The sequence below is a fragment of the Pantherophis guttatus genome, chromosome 3 (genome assembly GCF_059756535.1).
Source record: "Pantherophis guttatus breed Tessera chromosome 3, ASM5975653v1, whole genome shotgun sequence".
In the NCBI taxonomy this organism is placed as follows: Eukaryota; Metazoa; Chordata; class Lepidosauria; order Squamata; family Colubridae; genus Pantherophis; species Pantherophis guttatus.
Genome location: NC_142065.1, coordinates 42,242,562 through 42,265,037, shown reverse-complemented (window position 1 = coordinate 42,265,037; position 22,476 = coordinate 42,242,562). Strand labels below are relative to the sequence as shown.

At 37.6% G+C, this 22,476-nt stretch overlaps 1 protein-coding gene across 1 annotated transcript in view; it reads left to right on the top strand.

Moving 5' to 3' along the window:
- Nucleotides 1–15,290: 15,290 nt before the first annotated feature.
- Nucleotides 15,291–22,476, top strand: part of C3H6orf132 (chromosome 3 C6orf132 homolog) — a 45,405-nt gene continuing 38,219 nt past the window's right edge. The window contains exon 1 of the mRNA XM_034414312.3: nucleotides 15,291–15,582. Within this exon, the coding sequence (XP_034270203.2) occupies nucleotides 15,435–15,582 (148 nt within the window). The 5' untranslated portion in view covers nucleotides 15,291–15,434. The remainder of the gene's footprint in view (nucleotides 15,583–22,476) is intronic.

Sequence of the window (22,476 nt, the reverse complement as noted above, 5' to 3'; positions counted from 1 at the left end):
TGACCTTGTACTAAATTGAGTTCATCAAATCAAGACATGCACATGTCCCTTTGTATATGCATGTTGCTTCTTCCCTGATTTACATACTTCCTGCACTGCACCACAAATGGATGAACGAATTGTACATTCTATATCATGGTTGAAAACTGGAATAGGAATATGATGGGTGGAATGACTGATGTAACCATGCTTTCTAGCCTGAGATAAGGTTGGGGATAATTTCATAAATAGTACCACTCTTTTGCACCTTGTATCTGTACCTTGACAGCACCCCAAGTTGTTTATTTGTTTGCTGTATTTGGTTTATATGGGAACCAGGGACTCTGGATGATTCACAAGACATTAAAAACAATGATCAACCAAAACTAAAACCAAAATTACAGTTCTCAAAGCCTTGTACAGTTTATGTAGTAATGTGTTTATTTATTTATTTAGGAAATTTATAATGCTGCCTATTTGCACATATGTTCCATATGCCACAAAATAAAATAATGATAGATTGGAACTTGGATAAGCCATTCAAGTACAAGTGGTGGAATACAATTGCCTACCATTTCCACTCTCAATTTAACTATGCATAGATATGATTAAGAGACAATATTGCTCCGTGATGGTGAACCTATGGCATGCATGCCAGAGATGGCACACAGCGCCCTCTCTGTGAGCACTAAAACCATTGACCCAGTTCAGCTCTGCTGCGCATGCATGCATGCCTCCTGCCGGCCAGCTGGTCTTTGGGTCTCTGCCACACATGCATGGCATGGGGGACACACTTGCATATATGGAGGTGGTGTGCGTGCGGGGGGCCACACGCATATGCTTGGGGGAGCGGGTCGCATGTGCGGGGGTGCGCACACATGCATGGGGGGCATCCATGCATTGCATTTTGGGGGTGCACTTTGGGCACTCAGTCCGAAAAAGGTTAGCCGTCACTGATATAGCTATTTACTGAAAAGGAAATATTTGCAGAGTATACCTAAATTACCATGTGATATCTTCATATAACATCAGAAAGTAGAAGGTTTAGAAAAGTACTCTACCTTTTAGAGCCCATCTAGCTAAATAGCATGCAGACAAAACAAATTTTGAAGCTGTTTTATTTTTTCCTCTTTCACACTAAGGGAAATGATAGCATAAGCCATATGAAAATTCCATATATGATCAGGAGACTAAAAGAAACATCCTCATAGTATAAGAGTTCCTGAAGAGGTGTAAGAACACAACACAATTAATTGCCAACTTGAAAGTTCTTGGGGGAGAAAAAGAGGATTAATAATGATAATGATACATAATCAGGGGTGGGTTCTAAATTTTTTTACTACGGGTTCTGTGGGTGTGGCTTATTTTGTGGGCATGGTTTGATGGTCATGTGACAAACAATTCTTTAGGATTTAGCAGAGGTACTGGTCTACCAGGCTTTTAACTGCTTGCAGAGCCGTACTGGTCTACCCATTTGTTTTTGGAGCGTTCCGGTCTACCCATTTGTTTTTGGAGTGCACTGGTCTACCACCACACTGCCTTTTACCGCTGATCAGCTGTAGGGCAGCCCTTTGAAGCACCGCAGCAAGAGTTTAAATGGTTTTTTGCCATTCTGTCACCACAGAGAGCATCAGAAACCGCTTTTAGGCAGATTGGCCTCAATTGCCAATCTACTACCACCGAACGGTTTACAAGGAGCGGATCAGTTCTAGCTGATCAGTTGGGAGGCTTCTTGGCTTCTCAATTTAAAGCTAAGGTGTCTTGTTTTTTTTTTTCTCTCTTCTTTGTCAAGTGAGCCCTGATTTTTTCCTTCTAGCAGATCAGCTGGGACTCAGGAGGCAGAGAATAGATTGGGGGTGGGGCCAGGCAGAAATGGTATTTACCGGTTCTCTGAACTACTCAAAATTTCTACTACCGGTTCGCAAGAACTGGGGAGGACCGGTAGCAACCCACCACTGTACATAATACATAGTAGCTTTCTTCTAACAATCATGAGTAGTAGACATCCCTCTTGGTTGAATAGAAATAAATCCCCAAATAGCAGCATTATATCATTTTTATGACAAAATAAAATATCTTACAGCAGTAAGCAAGCCCTAAAGCTCACCAGTAGTGTGATAAAATCAAAAGTTTTCTCCTTTTCTCCTAAATCATTCCTGCCCTAATACATGTCTCTACCAATCCCTCAAGATAATACTCTTTTAGGCACCTCCTATTTCTGTTCCTTCCTTCCTCCTGTGTATATAATATAGCTTGCTAAACAGGTTTGATGAAATAGTGCAAATACCAGGCGATATGTCTTGCATATTTCTCATAGGTATTTATCCTGCACATTGGCATGCACATATCTTCTCTACTGTGTAAGGGTGGGCCTGTTGTTAACCCCACTGAATTCAATGGGCTTTATGTAGACTTTTATGAATCACAGAGTCATAGCAGTAAGGTTTGGAAGTTACCTCAATTATCTAGTCCAGGGGTGTCAAACTCGTGACGACACATCGTCATGTGACGTATCACAACTTTTCCTCCTTTGCTAACCTGGGGGTGAGCATGGCCAGAGTATGACACATCCAGCTCAGGGGCTGCAAGTTTGACACCCCTGACCTAGTCTAATTCCTTGCCCACAGCAAGAATCCACTACTATATCATTTTTGATAGATCCCAAATATGTTTTTTCAAAAGGCAACCAGGCTTTGTTTTTTTTTGAAAATGTTTTGCTTCTCAGCCAAGAAACTTCTTCAGTTCAAGAAGCTGAAAAAGCTTCTTTGATGAGAAACAAAATGTCTTCAAAGAAAAACAAAGAAAGTCTAGTTGCCTTTTGAAAAACTCCTTTGGGACAACCATGACCTGGATAACTGAGAATCTTCATAGACATGCTTGACAGATGACCATCCGAACTCTAAATTACCTCTAGAAATAGAGACTCCATCACTTTTCAAAACAATCTGTTTCATTATTGAATAGAGAAATTCCCATTGGGAAATCAGGAATTTCCCATTGGGAAATCTTTTCTAATGTCCAACCTAAACCTTATTCCGTTTAAAACCACAATGTATTGTCCTGTGTTCTGGAACAATCCTGAACACTTCTGCCCCATATGTCAGTCCTTCAGATTCTTGAAGACAGTTCTCCTATTTCTTCTTCTTCAGATTAAGCATATTCAATGCTTCCAATCAGGTCTCATAATGTTCTCCTTGCAGTCATCCTGTCATATTGATTGCCATTCTCTGGATAGGCTCCACTTTGTTTGCCAAGGAAAAAAATAATGCCAAAACTGAAATGCAGCCTAATGCATGCAACATAGAGGAATGATAGCTTTCCTTGATTGTCACATTAGATTACCACTGACATATCATAACATTTTTTTCCCAGTTGCATCACACTGTTGGTTCAAATTCAGCCTATAAACCACTAAGGTGTTGAAATTCATCTTACTAGTTTCTGCCCATTGTTCCAGCTTCTCAGGATCCTGTATTATAAATGAATTGGCAGGATAAATATTTAGAAGGAAGGGAGTAGAATGTTTGTACTCACAAAAACACTTCCCTTCTTCATACCTCAGATGAATTTTTGTCATACTACAGAAGCAATGCATAACAAAAACATTCTGATTCCCTGCCTTTCTGAAGACCAGAAATGGAGAATTCGGGACAAGGAAGCAGATCCACAGAATGGCTGCAATATAGGTATGAGAAGCTTTGGTGCAATTCCAGTTGTGTACTGCAGCCTCACATGCATCTGCAGTAAATCTCCTGCATGGTTGCATCTTGTATCTAAATATATATGTATCTGAAAAGTTTGCAATTACACGTGACATGTGCAAACAAATCAGAATCATATTGATGTGCCATCTAATCATAATTAATCAAATAGGCAGTAACAGGATAAAATACAGCCACATGATGCAAAAATCACTCCCCAAATATTGCCAGTTCCTCAGATGTTCCTAGTTCCTCTTTCATTTGCTATTCTGGTGCCACAGATCCAAAGAAACCTATAGTTTAATTTGCTGAACCAATTTGTCAGAAATCTGGAGATTTATCCAGGAACAGTGCAGTTGCTGAGGAAAGGATGGCCACAAGAGATTCTTCTCATTAGCTATGATTTCTGGGATACTCCCACCTGGCACTTATTGTCCTGTCAATCACACTATTGTCACAAATGAGCAGCCAAGTCAATTTATTTATTTATTATTTATTTATTAATCAAATTTCTATACCGCCCTACTCCCGAAGGACTCAGGGCAGTGAACAGCCAAGATAAAATACAGATAATACAAATATTAAAAGTCCCTTAAAATTATTAAATATTTTGGCCAAAACACAGATTAAAACACCCAATTTATAAAATCAAACGAATTAAAAATTTAAAAGAGGAGAGTTAGGCCAGGCCAGCCTGCTGAAATTTACTTCCAGCTTGATTGCTGGATGATGTGATTGCAATCACAAAATTGCAACTCCAGAGGAATTGCAAAATCCTGTTTTGAAACTAACTGTAGAAGTCTGTTTTCCCATTGGCAGGAGTGACTGCCTCATCCTGCTTTCCTAGCTTCTCCTTCCTGAAATTGCCAAACTGCCATCATACAACAGTGAAGGAATAGCTTTGGTGTTTTCTCTCTCATTGACCATTTTGCTGCACTCCTTCAAAACAAGTGCATTGGTGCGGGGGACTTTATATGTCACAGAATGTAGTAGACATAGTAGACATAGAATTTCTGGTTATATTTCCTTCATAAAATGGTAACACACCAATAAGATGCTATTTCTCTTAGATGAAGTCATGATGGCCTGAATGATCACACCTCCAGAGAGCTCCTTAAGGGCTCCATCTCAGCTTGGAGGGAAATATCAGGAGTTGGAGTTATCAGGAACTTGGATGAAGAAGTTGGGGTGACAGTTATAAAGTTTGCAGATGACTCAAAGCTAGATGACTTTAGATAAAAATGAGAAGGTTCCACAGGATATATATAAGTTTTAGCAGTGACCATACATTAACAGGATACAATTTTAAAGAAAGAAATATAAAATTCTGGACCTGGGACGAAAAAATGCAAATATAGTTATGGGTATCCTTGCTGTACCACGAATTAAACAAGAGCTTGCAATTTGATGCAACTATTAAAAATATAAAATTTATATTAACAAAAGCACAGAGCTTGGATCCAGTCAGAGACACCAGTTAAAAAAAGAACGGGCAAATTGGAACAAGAAGGTGCCAAGAGGGTAAAAATGTTTGCAAACAAACACTATGAGAAATGATTAAAAGATTTGAGTATGTTTAGCTTACGGAAAAGATTGAAGGGAGATAATAGGCATCTTAAGATACCTGAAGGATTGTCACATAGAAGAGGGTTTGAACTTATTACTTATTGCTTCAAAAAAGAAGAACAGAACTAGCACGTTAAAATTACAAGGAAGAAGGTTCATGTTAGACATCAAGAAGTATTTCCTGATTATAAAGGTAGTCCTTGACTTAGAACCATTAGTTTAATGACAGTCTGAAATTATAATGGCACTTTAAAAAGTGATTTATGACCATTTTGCACAGAACCATTGCAGCATCCTGATGGTCACATGATCAAAATTCAGATGCTTGGCAACTGGTATATATATATATATATATATATATGTTTTCTCAGGTTTTCGCGGGTGTTTGTATGTAGGTCTTTGGTTATTCGGGTCTTCTCCCACGTAAAATTGGAGGTGTCTTGGCGACGTTTTGACGAAGTCTCATTCGTCATCTTCAGGCTGGTGTTCTCGGCTTCGTGCTTCCTGGAAGCACGAAATAACCAAAGACCTACACACACACACACACACACACACACACACACACACACACACACACACACACACACACACACATATATATATATATATATATATATATATATATATATATATATATATATATATATATATATATATATATATATATATATGATGGTTGCAGTGTCCTGAGGTCATGTGATCACCTTTTGCGAACTTGTGACAAGCAAAGTCAATGGGGAAGCCAGATTCAATAAACAACTGTATTACTAACAATTGCAATAAGAAAGATCATAAAATGGAACAAAACTCACTTAAAAACTGTCTTGCTTAGCAATGGAAATTTTGGGCTCAATTGTGGTGATAAGTCAAGGACCACTTGTACAAGTCAATAGCCAATAGAATAGGCTATCACATCATATAGGGAGTTCTCTTTCGCTATAGAGAGATCTTTAAACAATAGCTAGATGGTCATCTCTCAGAGATACTCAGTGGTTCCTGCTCTAGCAGGGGGCTGGACTAAATAATTTCTGAAGTCACTCCCATTTCTATAATTCTCTGATTCTAAAAAGAGAAGGAAAACAACACAGTGAATAGATGCTGATTTTTGTACACCCATTGTGCTGCTTGGTCATCTGGAGTTCTTCTCAGCAGCTACAGTGAGACAAGTCTAGGCTATCATGAAATTGCTTCACAGACCTTGGGAAGGATTTAATGAATGACAACCAGGCTGTGAATATGCCCTTAGAGTTTTTAAGTTGTTTGTTTTTACTTTGCTTTTTTAATTATAGTTATTCTGTAAACTGCCAGCAGTTGTAATAGATTGAGGCAGCCTGCAAATCCCTAAACAAACACATGTAAGTTTGTTTGATCTTAAGTTTGATCTGTAAATTCATAACATAAAGCATTATTCAGTGAAATTCTCTGTTGTTCCCTAGGCTAAGATTATCTGATTATCTGTATCTGAATTCACAAATCTGAACAATGCAGAAATCAATGTATAATTATTAGTTCTCGGACTATTTTGCTGGAAAATGTTATATAGATGATCTCTTTCCTTTTCCTGATTTCAGAGCTGCTGCATTGATTTTCTAAGCATTGGTTTAGACACTATTTGTCTAAATAGTGTTCTTACATAGATTCTGTTGTGGAAGGTTGGGTTGTTACTTTGTAATGGAGCACTTGGTTAGTGTGGATGGTTTTATGATAAACTTATGTTTCTAATTTGCCATCATTGCCTCTGCTGATGTGGATATCCAGGAAGGATAGTGTATTGTTGTTTTATTCTTCCCTTGTGAATTTTATTTCTTGGAAGAAGTTGTTGGCTGCTTCTTGTGTCTTGTCCTGTTTCTTTTTTATTATGACAGGTGTCATCTACATACTGGATCCATATTTTGGGTTGTATATGTGGGAGAGCTATAATTTTAGACATTGCATTAGAGTCTGCTATGAGACCTGAAAGTGGTGATCCCATGGGTGTTTCTCTGATTGGTGATATAGTTGTCCATCAAACTTAAATATACTTGCAAGATTCTTCTTGCAGTTGGAACAATGCTTAAAATGAAACTTATATTCTGATTGACAGTTCAGTCAGGTTTACCAAGAAATAATGGCCATTTGAATATAAATGGAACTTCCCCCCCAGATTCTAAGTGTTTCAAGTAGTCCTTGCAAATTATAGTTGTAAGAAAAAGCTGTAAGCATATGAAACATTTCTCAACATTGCATCTTAAACAGCAGGTAATGTTTCATAAATATTTAATGTCTTGAGAAATTAATGCTTTAGCTTGTTAATTTTCTAAAATATGCAGTATGACAGCATGTTTTGGTTAACAGATGTCTTTCACATTGATGCACTTTCTGCTGATGAAGTGAAGTGGAAAGGAATTGACCTCATAGCTGCATAAATATATTTTGTTCTTTAAGAACTATAACTACTACAATCTCATGTTTAACTTTTATAAACAAACACCCTATTTTAAGAGATAAATATAACTAATCCATTGTAAATGATCATTCTGGTTTAAATAAGTTTAGTGCTTTTTTAGGACTGGTCCAAATTAAATCTAATCCAGCATTTCTCATCCATCTGTAGTTTCTACATATTCCCTGGTTTCCCAATTAGAAGGCCTAGTCCATCTCACTGAAAACCTCTGAAGGACTGGGGGGGGGGTTGTTGCTTTAATCAAGCATTCCACATAAAAGTCTCCAGAGATGAAAGGTGGACAGAAACCTTTGGCAATAGACAAATTGGGAATCATTGCCTATTTCTGCTTACCTCTGTATTTAATAACTGAAAAATGCTAAAATAGTAAAAATGTATAATCTCAAATTAAAGCAGTTTTTGTCTGTTATATTTTGTTATAAATATATTCTTTTGTGAATTCAAGAATTATTTCCTCTGTGCATATTTAGCGGGCACTTTAAATGATGAGTAATGATTTCCAGTGCACATGGAAATAGGCATTGGAAACTAATATCTCATCTTTCCAAGTCTTTTACTCAGCATGGAATATGATCAGGCCAAAATGCTCATTAAATTGTGTGTAGCAAACACAAAGTGCCAGTGAATCCAACAGGTACTTTGCTTCGCCTATGGCAGTGATGGCTAACCTTTTCCGGACCAAGTGCCCAAAGCGCACGTGTGCAAACCCCCAAAATGCAATGGGTGCGCCCCCCCCCACGTTCCCTCCACGCATATGTGTGACAGAGACCCAAAGACCAGCTGGCTGGCAGGAGGCACGCGCACATGCATGGCGGAGCTGAACTGGGGCAATGGCTCGTGTGCCCAGGGAGAGGGTCCTGCGTGCCACCTTTGGCACATGTGCCATAGGTTCACCATCATGGCCCTATGGCATACTTAAATACCGGAGGCCCTTTACTCTGGCACAATGTCTTGAAGGCCGATACAGGAAGGTTCCTTACCTGGAGAAAAAAGATGCTCCTGTATCTCTGGACACCGAAACAACAAAACTTGTGTTTCTCCAGTGCCTGTATTACAGACATTTATTTAGCCGCAGCTCACCAGTACTGCACAAATACCTAGAGAGCAAGGACAATTCTACAGTTCCTTGCTGCTTCCAGATACCAACCCTACTGCAAATTCCAGTGTTGCCAGGTTCTGAGCAGTAGCACTTAAAATTCATCAGTTGATGACTGGGCCATAAACTAGACATAATGAGCATCATCTTTATCATACTACAATGGTCTCTAATTTTATAGTCTTCCACATACTATTCTTTATGCTCTCCTACAGGATTTAATGCCTCTACCCCTCCTTTTAGATTTGTGTGTGTGTGTGTGTGTGTGTGTGTGTGTGTGTGTGTGTGTTTATCGAACTATCCTAAAAATATGAGTTCCAGGTGTAGCTATAAAAGAAGAGACAGACATTGTGATCTCCGGAACTTAAATTATATTATCCATTTAGCTTTCGTTAGCATCTGAAACATCATCAGAGTGTATAAACTACCATTGAAGAGATATTCACCTTTATGCATCATGGATCAATTTGGCCATTGTGCGCGTGATAGGCCCACTTCACACCTATAATTAGCTCTGTCATTTTTACTTCAGACATGTTAATCGATGGAGGCTTAGCTCCTGTTGCTTCCTCCCCTATCGCGCACTGCTTGGGCTGCCCATCTCCAGGGAATGATGCCTCCATCGATTAACATGTCTGAAGTAAAAACGACAGAGCTAATTATAGGTGGGAGGCGGGTGGATGGATCTATCACGCACACAATGGCCAAATTGATCTATGATGCATAAAGGCGAATATCTCTTCAATTGTAGTTTTTACACTGACGATGTTAGCAGAGGCCAACAAAAGCTAAGTGGATAATATATTTTAAGTTCCTGAGATAGCGGTGTCTGTCTCTTCTTTTATATATATTCTAGTTTTTCATAATGTTTTTTCTTTTACTGATGAATCTACTATGCTTTTTAATTGACTGTACTTGACTGGTCTACGACCATAATACAGATTTGTTTCAATACATTATATTTTCTCTCTAAATGGAAAGAGAAGCTGTATATTCTTTTGTGGTTTCATCCTATTCTGGGCATATGTAATAGGAAGTTTAAAATCACTACTTTTGTTTTTAAATCTCTACTTTTTATTCTGAAAAGACTGTTCAGCTGTCACAAAATGACCATATCAGTACATTTGAGAAATAACCCTATTTGTGTTTTAAAGTGCCCCGTACAATTGTTCCTTTGAAGTGCAACAAGGCTTCACAGTCAGCTCAGTTTTCTTGAGATGAGTTCATATTTCCACAATAGATTTTTCTGATAAATGTATGATGATTTTGCTTGTTTCAACTATGTTTCCTAACCATCAAAATTGTCCTAAAATAGGCTTAATTAAATTTTTAAAACCTATCTAATATCTTCTCAAAGGCCAGAGGAAGAAGAAAACTCTGGAGCCACTGTATAGCAGGGCTGTCAAACTTGTGGCCCTCGGGCCAGATGCATCACACTGTCCACGCCCATGCCCAGTTTAGCAAAGGGGAGAAAAGTCCCAATATGTCATGTGACACCGCCATGATGACGCAAGTTTTACACCCCTGCTGTATAGGGCACCATCCTTTTTTTTTTTTTTTTTTTTTTGCAACATTGCCTTGTCTCTGCAGCTTTTGGCTCAAAGTGTTAATTGTGTCCCCTGACCAAAACTCTGTGTGCTATTACAGCAAAATGATAAAACATGCATTATCGCATACATCAGAATACAACTCCACCCCTTACATATTTGTGTGTCACATCCTGATACAAGTACAAAAGTGTGTGTCACAGTGTAATCACAATGTAATGAACTATTCCCTGTCCCAAATCTTCGTCCCTGGCAGCTGACTGAGCCACAGGTGTCTGCAGAGGATAAATGATATCACTTCACAAATGCTGCAACTTAATATTTACCTCAGATTCCAGGGTAAAAATATGCAAAGGTGTCGTGTGGTGACGATGTCGTATTATACATTTAGTCCTTTTGGCATGAATCCAGTTTGCTGCAGTTCCTCCTGTCTCTGCCGCAAGTTAATCTTTATGATAGTATCATTGTCCAACAGGAGTGAAATTGGGAATTTCAGTAGCAACTACTGAATTCTCACATCTATCTTAATGTCACATTTTCACACCATATTTGTACTTCATTGAAATAATTTAAAAGCTGAGTGAAAATAACCTTCACTGGACATTTTCCAGGTTTTTTTTAGAGAAGAGACTTACCATTCGTTGTAATAACATCACAGTTTATTTTATTGGTTTGTTAGCATTTCAAGACAGCAATAACTATTTTGGCAATCTAGGTGCCGTTTATCTTCTCCACATTGTCATGGATCTAACGATGTTTGGGATCTGTGTTTCTTAAACATTTTGCTCTCAGGATTCTTCTTCCTTTTAGAAATTATGGAGGATCCCAAAAGAGCTTTTGTCTTTACAGATTATAATTACGATAACAACAATATTAAAAATTAAAATTCCTAGAATATGCGTTCCTACAATAATATTTAATCATGTAAAAATCTGTATTAAGCCTATTAGATATTGACATATATAAAATATTTTTCATGAAAACCCTCTTTTTTTAAAAAAAAAAAGTAACTACAGTTAGTCCTCGACTTACAACCATAATTGAGCCCAACATTTCTGTAGATGTGAGACAGTTGTTAAGTGGGTTTTACCGCATTTTATGACTTTTGTTGTTAAGTGAATTACTTCAGTTGTTAAATTAGTTGTTAAATGAATCTGGCTTCCCCATTGACTTTGCTTGTCAGAAGGTCGCAAAAGATGATCACATGACCCCGGGACACTGCAACTGTCATAAATATGAACCAATTGTCAAGCATGCAAATGTAAATCATGTGACCATGGGGATGCTGCAACAGTCATAAGTGTGAAAATGGTCATAAGTCACTTTTTTCAGTGCAGTTGTAACTTTGAATGGTCAATAAATGAAATGTAAGTCAAGGACTACTTGTAATAATAAGATTAACATTATTTTAAATTTTCGCAAATATCTTGAATATCAAATAATTATCAAATAATTTTGATTTTGTGGACCCCTGAGAAAGTCTTGGGGACTCCAGGGATTCTCAGAGCCCACTTTAAGAAACGCTGTTCTACATAATATGTGATATCTATGTGAGCATGACATAACTGATATTTGCATAATAGGCAAATGTCCAAGTCAGGACATTAAATATAATGATTCATAATAAACATTGTCATTTCCTGCTTGAAAAGCAGATTTTCCTTCATCCCTATATTTCAGCCTGACTATATCCATGATAGCGAACCTATGGCACACAGTGCCCTCTCTGTGGGCACGCAAGCTGTCACCCCAGTTCAGCTCCGCTGCGTATGTGTGTGTGCCTCCCATTGGCCAGCTGGTCTTTGTGTCTCTGCTGTGCATGCGCGGGAGGTTGTGCAGGGGGTATGCGTGCATGAGACGAGTGGGACGCATGCACGGTGGCCATGTGCGCATTGCATTTTGGGGGTTTCAGGCACACATGCATTCACACATGTGCGCATTTTGGGCACTTGGTCCGGAAACGGTTACCCATCACTGGGCTATATGAAGAATTTCCAGGGACTGCTATCTTTCACAAAGAGATTCACCAATGCCCAAGTCCAGGCATTTTGACTTCTTCTAGTCCAAGGGCCACATTGTCAGCCCTTTGCAGGTTCAACAAACCACAGGTAAGCCAGGAGTGTTCTTTACTGTAGTAAGGTATAATAAGAGAAATTTGGAAACTGGTGTTTTTCTATACCCCATCTTATATAAATAATCATTGAGTTTCTTCTCATACTTGTTTTAATAATAATAACTTTATTGTCATTGTACGTGTATACACAGTATACCCATACAGCGAAATTCATTTAACACCCAAAGACCAGGTCCAACACACATAACAATCCCCAAACACACTCCCACCCACCACAATTTCCCACCCCTAAACTGCTTTAGTTTCTAGACCAGAGTTTTTCAACCTTGATGTTTTTAAGATGCGTGGACTTCAAGTTCCAGAATTCCCCAGCTAGCATGCTGCCAGGGAAATTCTGAAAGTTGAAATCCACATGTCTTAAAATGTCAAAGTTGAAAAACATTGCATAGACCATAGGTAGTCTTTAACAATTTGTTTAATGTCTGTACAAAGTTACAACGGCACTGAGAATAGTTACTGATGGCTAGTCATCCCACTTTTGCAGCATCCATCCCCATGGTCATGTGATTGGCAACCAGCAGGTTGCAGCATTCCAGGGTCATTTGCAATTTTCCCAGCCTGCTTCTGACAAACAAAGTCAATGGGGGAAGCTATATTTGTTTAACAACTATGTTATTAATTAACTATAGTGATTCACTTAACAACCATGGCAAAAAAAGTAGTAAAATTAGATATGACTTACTCAACAGCTGTCTTGTTTAGCAAGTGAAATTCTAGTCCAAATTGTGGTTGTAAGCCAAGGACTACTTGTACATAATTGTTTTTCTAAGTCCCTCATCAATGATTCTTTCAGGATCATGTCTAAATTCCTTCACACATAAAATATTCCTAGGGAAGCTGCCCTGCAAAATATGAATGGGATCAGGTCAACAAAATTTGATTTTACTTATTGATAGGTCCCAGTTTGTGTGAGTTGGAAGAAAAGTTTCCAATTTCATCTCCTTGAGTATGGGTTCCCCACAGGATTGTGTCTTGAGTCCGTTACTGTTCACCTTGATGACCCATGACTGCTGTGTCAAGACTGCTATGAATCATATTGTGAAGTGTGTGGATAACACAGCAGTGGTAGGTCTTATTCAGGATGACAGTGAAGATTCTTATAGGGAAGAGGTAAAGGCTTTGATGGACTGGTGCAATAAAAATAACCTGGTTTTGAATTAATGTTAATAAAACAAAGGAGACTGTTGTTGATTTTAGAAAGCCAGCATAATCATACTCCACTTTGTATCAAGGCTGCAGTAATGGAGGTGGTCAACAGTATTAAGTATCTGAGGGTGCAGATACTACAAATGTGATGGTCTTTTCATACATTACCTTTGGTGAAGCATGCAAGCCAGTGTTTGCATTTCTTGCATCAAATGAGGAGAGCACATCTTTCTCCTCCTGTCCTGGCCACTTTTTACAGAAGCATAATTGAGGTTTCGAAGTATTTATAGCAGGACTGCTAGATTCTGTAACAGTTTTGTTCCTTATGCCACCTGTCTTCTAAATTTGCAGGATTCTTTTTTCCTCCGCCATGTATATGTATACATTCGAACTAGACTGTGATGTTTCTCTATGTCATATACTGTATGTGTGTGTAAGTGGATATATGCATAATGGTTATCCTTTGAGAGATAAACGCAATGATATTTTATTTTAATGTATGCTGATTACTGTACATTTAAAGTGACAATAAAGTCCTGTGCTATTCTATTCTGTCCTGTCCTGTCCTGTCCTGTCCTGTCCTGTCCTGTCCTGTCCTATCCTGTCCTATCCTATCCTATCCTATCCTATCCTATCCTATCCTATCCTATCCTATCCTATTCATATGCCATGCCATGTAGTCAGGGGTGGGTTCGACTTACCTTTACTACTGGTTCGCAATGGGAGTGCTTGCTTTGCTTGTACGCGCTTGTACACTTCTGCACATGCCCAGAAGTTTCTGCACATGCACAGATCATCCATTATGATGTCTAGGCAGGTGAGCGGAGCCTCCCGCCACTTTTACTACCGGTTCGCAAGAACCGGATAGAACCGGGAGCAATCCATCACTGCACGTAGCGCTTTGGAATGTTTGGAGGTGCTCATGTAAGCACCTGTCTAAAGCTCTTTGAAGCAACTGTTCCTCTTCCCTTGACTGTGTGATTACTTTCTGCAGCTGCATTGTGCTCTCACAAAAAGACACATTTGCTTTAGGTCATTTCTACAAATAGTACCTATGCTTGTGTACCCTGAAGCACCTGCTTTGGCAGCGCTAGTATATATTATATTCATCATTTTTCCTTTCAATGACATTAAACATGACAATTTGGTGATAACTTTTGGATGGCACATGATGGCCACTTTTCAGATTTTTGGAGGCTTCTGAAGGTCTTAAGACCTCCGCTTCTGAACTTCTGCTATGGCTGAGTTCTCGTGCATGCATGAAACTTTTTAAAAAAGAAAATACAGCCATTTTTCTTTAAAAAATGCACATTTAGAAATGTTGCTTCTGAACCTTTAACAAACAGACAAGGTTATAAAGTTAAATAAATATTGACCTGGCAGGCTGGGGAATCTGTGTTGCTAACAAATACATAGACTTTTACTTGGTTTTAATCTGAACATCTGGACAGTGTGCTTGTTGTTGTTGTTGTTTTGCAGTTTTCCGGCGAAGCACTATAAAGCTTGTAGTCATATTTGGGACGTGGCACTGCCCTGGGGAAGACCTTCATCAGTTCAGAGGTAAAGAACTGTTTTGGGCTTAACAATGACTTATTGTAGCAGCAAGGAAAGAATGTGACGGAAGGAGTGCTGTGGGGTGTGGCCAGGCAACAGCAGCCAGCCCTCTACCTGCTCAGGTGGTTTAGTTTTAAAGCAGCTGAAAAGAGAGTTCCTCAGACTAACACCTGCTGGAGTTCTGCGTGCTAGATAGTAACCGAGAAAACTGGAAATATGTTTTGCTAAACGGAGGAGCTAAGAAACATTAGGGAAAGCAGAAATAAGGATGAAGAAGCATAATTCGGTTCAGGGAACTTTTAGCCGACTCTTTGGGAAAAAGCATGCCAGCAACAATTCCACCAGCTCTCTCTTTGTCACCAACCCTCCTTGGATCTTCACGCAAGAGATCAACTCTGACAGCCTGAAAACCTCAGGTCAGTATGGCTTCTTCGAGTTTTCAAGGGAGAGTGGGAAGGAAAAGGAGAATTGATTTGTACTTTAGCTGTGGACTTTCACTTGAACAGGCTCTGTACTGTAGAACTGATTCAGCTATTAGAACTTTTACTGGGGTGGCAGTGGTGTGTACATATTTAATTTGTACTCCAAGAGATCTATATTAAGCAACAATTCAGCTAGAAATCTACACTAAGTATTTGGTAAGAATGACTGGATGAAATGGAAACATGTTGTAACCTGTAAAACCAAGCTAGCAGCCTGGTTCCTTGTGCCGTCTGAAATAATTAAACATAAGAATGAGTACAGCAGATTCCAATTGTAGCTCCTGTAAAAGCACTGTTTAAAGAGCAGAATGAGAAGCTGATTTCCTGAGTCAATTTAATAAAATGTTTGTCATTTCATATGGGATTAGAATTGTTCTGATTGCAGCCATCAGGAGACCTTTAGATGGATATGTGCTAGTGGCCTCTGGTAATGACAGCAAAAGACTTGTTCTGTAGGTGGTAATTCTCTCTTGTAGCCTGTAATTGTGGTAAAATAGCCTTCAGGCTCAGATGGGTGGGTACTAACTCTGGATTCACTTGGAATGCAGAGTGTCCATGATATAGGATTAATCTGGAAAATTTAAGATCTCTTTCATCAAGGTAATCATGCAACACTTAATTGCTTCAGCTAGGAATTGTCCAGACAAATTGAATGCAAAGGCCAATGGAATAGATGGAAACTGCATATTAAAATTCTTCATGCCTTTAAAGGTTACCAAATTATGCAGCTTGTGCCCATATGTTAGCTCCAGAGATAAAATGTTTTGCTTCCATAGCATACAGTATATACTGTAAGTATTTCAGTATCCAGGAATGTTGCTTCTTGTTTAGGGCTTCTGGTTCTGAGCTGCAAAAATTTGGACAATCACCAGATGGCAGCAAAGAGTTAGAGGTTTCTTTGCCACTTTCCTGATTTTTGCAGCCCAGATCTGAGAACCCCCTTTTTCTTTTTTCTTTTTTTGATCAAAAAAAGAGAGAAAGAAAGAGCAAACCCAACGAAATTAAAGAAATGGGAAATTTTATCCTTTGACTTGTTACCTAATTAACTAAAATAGAGCTTGCTAATTACACACTTAAAACTATTTCAGTTTGAGATAATATCTGTTGACATTTGATCTATTCTAGGTATAACAGTTAGAGATATATGTTTTGAGATGTCCCGATTACATTCAGACATTCTTTCTTTGGTGGGCTGGTAAGCTGTCAAGATTGAATAGATGTGCATATTTTGACTGAAGAGCTAAGGAATTAAATTTACAAAGGACATCTTTGTTGCCATTCTTCACATTCCCTATTGGTAGTTCTTTTTCCTGTCCAGATACACTTTCAACCCTCAGCCGTAAGGTATACATATGATAATATGTCTGTAAAAATGAAAACACAGTTGAATCATGAGAGGCTTTAGTATAACCTATAACTTTGAACAGCCTACGGGGCAATGCAATGTCTAAGAGGAAGGACTTCTGACTGCTTGCCATGCAGCCTAATTATGGAATTAGTCCTGAAAAAATATTTAGAGGGCTCTGCTTCCTTCTTACACTTAATTTTTAACCCAGGATCCACTTTCCTGTGTCATTCCAAAATAAGCTCAAGAAGAAATGAGGAAGAGTGGATCAATGTTTGTTTTCATTCTTTGTTGCACAAATATCTAAAACTGGTTCCATGCTCTGTTTGTAATATATACAAAGCCAAGCAATCTGTCCACTACACAATGTTTCCATCTTGTGTCAAGATAATTCAGTCTATGCGATATCAAATCTTCCCTTCTTCCCAGGAAGAAGAGCAGAATGGAGTGAAATATAAATGTATCAATGCATAGATCAATGCACTCTTTTTCACAAAAGGGAATTATAGCTGCCACAGGGAAATGAGATTTAAAAAGGCAGTATCTAGGATGTGGCTCAATGTAGGCAAAATTGCTAATGTGATTTTAAGTTCATATCAAGGATGGAATAAACAAGGGAGTCCTAAAAATTATTCTACTTTAAATTTCTTTGTAAATATTTAAGAGACAGTTTTTACTAACAAGATTTCTAGTTGTTTACCTGAGATCTTTGTGTTGATCTTAAAACAGAAGTGAACTTTTTTTTTTTGCCAGCAAGGACCGTGTATAGTGTGGATAATGGGTTGAGCAAGTCTGTGTGCACTGGGCAAGGTTGACAAAGGGAATCAAATGTAATGCCTCCTTCCTATCTATCACATACAAAAATGCACAAAACATGCAGTTTGAGCTCTCTCTTTAGGGAGGTGAGGCAATAATATTCAGTTGGAAAAATAACAGCATCCCTCTTTTAACTTTTGCTTTTGAGTCCTAAAAAGCCATTCATAGAAACATTGAAAATAGATGGCAGAGAAAGACTTAGCGGTCCATTGAGTCTGCCCTTTAGGTTTGGGTTTTTTTTTTCCTGATTTATTTATTGTTTTTAATTGTTGTTGTTTTTTTAATTTTTGTCAGATGATGGCCATGTGTTTATCTCAAGAATGTTTAAACTCAGTTATTGATATCCTATTGCCTTTGCTGGAAGTTGGTTCCAAGCTTCCACTATTCTTTCTGAGAAGCAATACTTTCTAACATTACTTTGTCCTTCCTGCCAGCCTGAGGTTATGTCATGGGTATCCACAGATATGTATATGGTACATAGACTGACCTGCATGCCTTCAGCTGATCTGCTGGCTTAGCTATATTACTCCAATACTGGTATAGAAATAAAATTCAGTCGGTTATTTTCTTGTATTTCCAATAATTGTCTCTGTATTCTTCTACTGCTAACATTGGACTGCACATCTTTTGAAAGAGAATATGTTATTGCTATATTTCTATGATTCCCTTTCCCAATCTGCATACTTTATTTGTCACGTTTCCTCAGCCAGTTCATATACCACTGAGAATTTCGAATTTGCATACTGAGGTTGAGGACATTTGCTCTATATGATATAACAATGCTCTGGTCCATCCATGCTTGTGATTAGCATGGAGTAGTGTGGAAAATTACATCCAAAGCTTTGATGCTTTCTTTGAGAAAGCTACCTATCTGAGTTAAATGAATAGGTAAGCATAACACAGAAGATGCTCCATGCCTATATATTAAACAGCTCCTTGAATGAAATGTTTACAACATTTTTATGCTGCATCGACTAAAAAAATAGTTGAATTCAGCTTGAACCTCACCTTAGTTTTGCATAAATGAATTGCAAAGTAAACACAAGTTACCCAACTTGCAATGGGTGTGGACTTGTGGGTGTCACTGACTCAAAGATTTTTGGATCTAGTCTCTGGCCCTTCCCTCTCTCCTATACTTCCCTTAAAGCTATGGATGTATTCAGCATAAAATACAGCTACACTTCTCATTTATAATGCAGAAAAATGACACAACAGTGTTCTACGTATCTGAAAAATATCCCTTACCTACCAAATTAATTATATAGTGATTAGGAAGATGTTGTCACTTTTGCAAAGACAACCCATCAGGAATGTCCAATTTTGTAAAAAGATCCTTGTAAGTTCTCGATTTAACTTTTCTTCCATCTTATCTCCATCTTATCTCTGAGAAGCTAGTTGAAATATAGTCAAGTTTATCATTGATGAATTATTTCCACAAATGTTTCTGGGATATAAACCATTCTGTTGGTTGGTGCAATGTGTCTCAAAGTTGTCAAGTTTGACAAGTTTGGACTTCAATTCCTAGAACTCTGCCAGCATGCTTACTGGGGAATTTTAAAAGTTGACAAACTTCTTAAAGATGTCAAGTTTGAGAAACACTAATTTAGTGGTTAATTTTTAACCTTGACAGCACACTGAGGGGAAAACTGAGTTTTCATTTTACAGTTTAATTCCAATAGTATAATAATCCTGAACGTTTTGAACTGACTTGAATAAGTATTGTAAGAATAACTGATAAATCCTCTTAACTACCAAATTCTATTTGTCCTTTTGCATTCCAAGTCAAATAAGCCCTCAAATGAGCCATTTAGGCAGCTCTGAATTTATATACACAGTACATCTATCTCCTAATACTCATCTTCACTTGTGGGAGTTATTCTCATTGATTCCTTATTTACTGCTTTCATTCTGCATAATCCTTAGAGTTAGAGGTTACAATTAGAGAGTTCTTTGGAAGATGTTGATAACGTATGGGATACAAACATTAGAATTCAAGATTGTTTCCCAACTAAATACTGCTATCTAGAGTACTAGGCATATTCATTTATTTACTTTTATTTAAACAAACACATGCACGGCATTTTCAGTGCCAATCACAACCAGAGGCTTACCTAATTAATGATAGATCTCAAAGTGTAGCATGGCTAGGAATTCTGAGAGCTGCCTACATTTATTTCCAACAAAGCTGGCTCCCTTTTAGCAAAAACTGGTATAAGCTATATCATACCAAAAATTGTTAGAGCCACAAGTCCATTCTGATACATTTGTATGAAATGAGATGATGCATTTCAACATTGTTGACTAAAAATCAGCAAATCACATATCTTAAATTAGGCTTTTGCTTTTAAATGTTCTTCTGAGTCTGGTGCAAGAATTATTTTTCATAATGATAAGAGGAAGAACAATTACCAAAATGATGGCCATAGATACAGATTGTCCCACCTTCCCAAAGAGGTCAATTTCCACCTGTCAACTTTTTAAAAAAGTATAAAGAGATGGACAGCATTTTTACTGCCTATAAATGAGCATCTCCTTGGAATTTATTGGAATTCTTTTGTTATATACTGTATTAAATAAATTATTTTTTGTAGTCCTTATAATAAATACTATTAATTAGAGCTTTGGGGTTCTTGTTCTTTGAGTTAAATGTTTCCTGGCTAAATTGTAAAGAGAAAAGTCTAACATCTGATTAAATTCATATAAAAGAGGCATATCTTTGTCATTCCAATATTTCATCTCAACCTCAAGAAGATGGCTTTAAAAAATCTCTAAAGAAGGCTGTTTGTGAATCCTTGCTTTAAATAAAGATTAATTGACTTGAATTAATTGTGTTGCCATATTTGTGGTGCTTTAATCCCCTAACAGTTTGATGTGCCTATTAATTTTTACTGCTTTACTGCTCTAAAAATGAAAAAAGGATCAAAAATTCCATTTCTGAAATAAAATTATCACATCACCATCATAACATCTCTGCATCTTCTTGATCACTGAAAGAAATCTATTAAATGCTGTGCTCTCTGGGTGCAAAAATATTCTCTATCACCCCCTGTTTTATGCAAAGTAGACCAATCAACTGATGTTTGAAGAAATGAAGTTGCTTTATAAAAGTTAGAGCTGACGGGGATTCTTGCTTCTTTTCAGTGTAAGAACATTTAATAGTTTTGGCAGTCTTTGGGTGAGAGATTTACAGACTGTCTACAACCTCTAAGGTGAACATAGTGTCCAAAACCAAAGAATAAACTAACTGACTTATCTCATGTTCTTCCATTTGAATAATCAGCTGACTAACAATATTGAACTTTGCCATGCCCATATTGCTGTCAAATTTTGTACACATCATAGTTTACTGGAGTATTTTAATCTAATCTCTCAGATTTCTGGCCTTCTTATTCTTTGCTACCTGATAAGGAAGAGGTCTCCGAGACATTCTTATTTTAAATTATTATAACAAGGGAATATATTTAGTTTAGCAAATCATAGGGGCAGATCAGCCTTCCTCAACCTGGTGCCTTGCAAATGTGTTTTGTAATCAACATGCACAACTATCTTGCTTCAATAGAAGTTGTTGTGCTGTTCACATTCAAGACACCAGATTGAGAATGACTAAAGTCTTCACGTGTGGAAAAATTCATTCCTTTTATATTTCTTTCTTCAACTTCTAACTCCAAATATCCTTTATTCCCATTTCAAATTCATCTTTTTCTTTGCCAGGTTTTATTTTGCATTCCTGGAATGAAAAGTCTCTCTTTCCAAAGTTTTTCTAGTCTGAATTCCTCTCAGAGAAATGTTGCAGTAAAAGCAGGCATTGAGCATCTTTAAATATATCATTGTATTATATATTTAGCAACCTTGTTTATGAATATATACACCATATTTCTCCAAAAACAAGACCTCCCCTATAATAAGCCCTCCCCGAAAACAAATCCTCCCCAAAAATAAGCCCTCCCCTGAAAATAAGCCCTCCCCAAAAATATTGGGGTGCAGCTGGTCACCACCATTTCCTCTGGTTAGGGAGACAGAGCTGGAAATCAGGTAAGATGGCAAGAGGAGTCCCGTCTTGCTCCACGCACCAGAAAATAATAAGACCTCCCCAAAAATAAGGCCAAGCGCTTATTTCAGGGTCCAAAAAGTATAAGACAGGATCTTATTTTCGAGGAAACATGGTATATATATATATATATATATATATATATATATCAATTTTCTTACTTCTTCGTAGGGTTTATGTGTGTTTTTCTTCTAGCCAGGTTTTCCCTACATAGCCGAGGTTTTTTTTTTTTTTGTAGCTCCAGCTCAGTAGAATCACATCTACTCGGTTCTGGGCTTTTTTCCTTTCTAACACCTAGAAAGGAAAAAAGCCCAGAACCAAGTAGATGTGATTCTACTGAGCTGGAGCTACAAAAAAAAAAAAAAAACCTCGGCTACGTAGGGAAAACCTGGCTAGAAGAAAAACATATATATATATATATATATATATATATATATATATATATATATATATATATATATATATATATATATATATATATATATATATATATATATATATATATATATATATATATATATATTCCACATTTTTGTTTAATTGCCTGTTTATTAAACCATATTACATTTTTTATATACTGATTTGGCATTCTGTGGCTTCCTCAACTCCCCCCATTATT